Below are 895 nucleotides of genomic sequence, written 5' to 3' on the forward strand. Positions count from 1 at the left end.
GAGGAACTACAGTCCGGAGGACGGGGGCCAGCTCAGCTTCCACAAAGGGGACATCATCCACCTGCAGCCGCTGGAGCGCCCTGAGAGAGGTGAGCGGCCCCCCACAGCCCCCCCATGCCGCAACACCCTCGATGGGGGGAACAGGCACGGCAGGACTGACGGCTTCACCGGCCCCGGAGGTGGCCGTGCCCTGGCCTCACATCTTGTGACTCCCCGTGTCCCCATGGTGTCCCAGCAGACCACTACTATGGCTGCGTGGTCCGCAAGAAGGTGATGTACCTGGAGGAGCTGAAGACAGGCACCCAGGATTTTGGTGGGTGCCATGCTGTCCCTGTGCGTGTCCCCGGTGCGTGTACAGCTGCCCTGGGCCATGTCCCTTCCTGGAGCTGGGGCATGGGGCAGGATCCTGCCTCTGTCACCCCCCAGCAGGATGGTTTGGGCTCTTTTTGGCACCGACCAGATGCAGGGGAATGCTCCCCTGTGATTCGCACCCTGGGTGGCACCGGGTGCTGCCCCCATGTCCCTGCGGGTGATGGGCTTTGTGGCCTCTGGTCTGTGCCTTTACCTTGAGCAATGCCAAACTGCAGCCGTTTACAGCCAAAACCCACAGCCAGACCCTTTGGAACGAGCTTGGGGTGTGGTGCAGGGTGCAGGAGGGAGCGGGCATATACTTTTCGGGGGGTGACTCCCGGGGCTGCCAGCCCAGGGCCATCCCCACCATCTGCCCGGCACAGGGTGGAAGTTCGGGGCCATCCACGGCAGGTCAGGGCTCTTCCCCGCCGAGTACGTCCAGCCCATCACAGCCCCCGACTTTGTCCATTTGCCGGCGGAGAGGAAAGAGGAGCCCAGGGACAAGCAGGGCAAGGTGGCAGCTTTGGCGGCCGGGGGCATGGCC

The 895-nt window shown here is 64.8% G+C and overlaps 1 protein-coding gene across 1 annotated transcript in view; it reads left to right on the forward strand.

Moving 5' to 3' along the window:
- The window catches only part of MYO15A (myosin XVA), a 71,121-nt gene that overhangs the window by 46,254 nt on the left and 23,972 nt on the right, over window positions 1-895 (forward strand). Inside the window, 3 exon segments of the mRNA XM_019473952.1 lie at window positions 1-89; window positions 239-313; window positions 735-894. The exon segment at window positions 1-89 is cut by the window's left edge and continues 23 nt beyond it. Coding sequence (XP_019329497.1) covers window positions 1-89; window positions 239-313; window positions 735-894 — 324 coding nt within the window.

Source organism: Aptenodytes forsteri, unplaced genomic scaffold (assembly GCF_000699145.1).
Source record: "Aptenodytes forsteri isolate BGI_AS27 unplaced genomic scaffold, ASM69914v1 Scaffold55, whole genome shotgun sequence".
NCBI lineage: Eukaryota > Metazoa > Chordata > Aves > Sphenisciformes > Spheniscidae > Aptenodytes > Aptenodytes forsteri.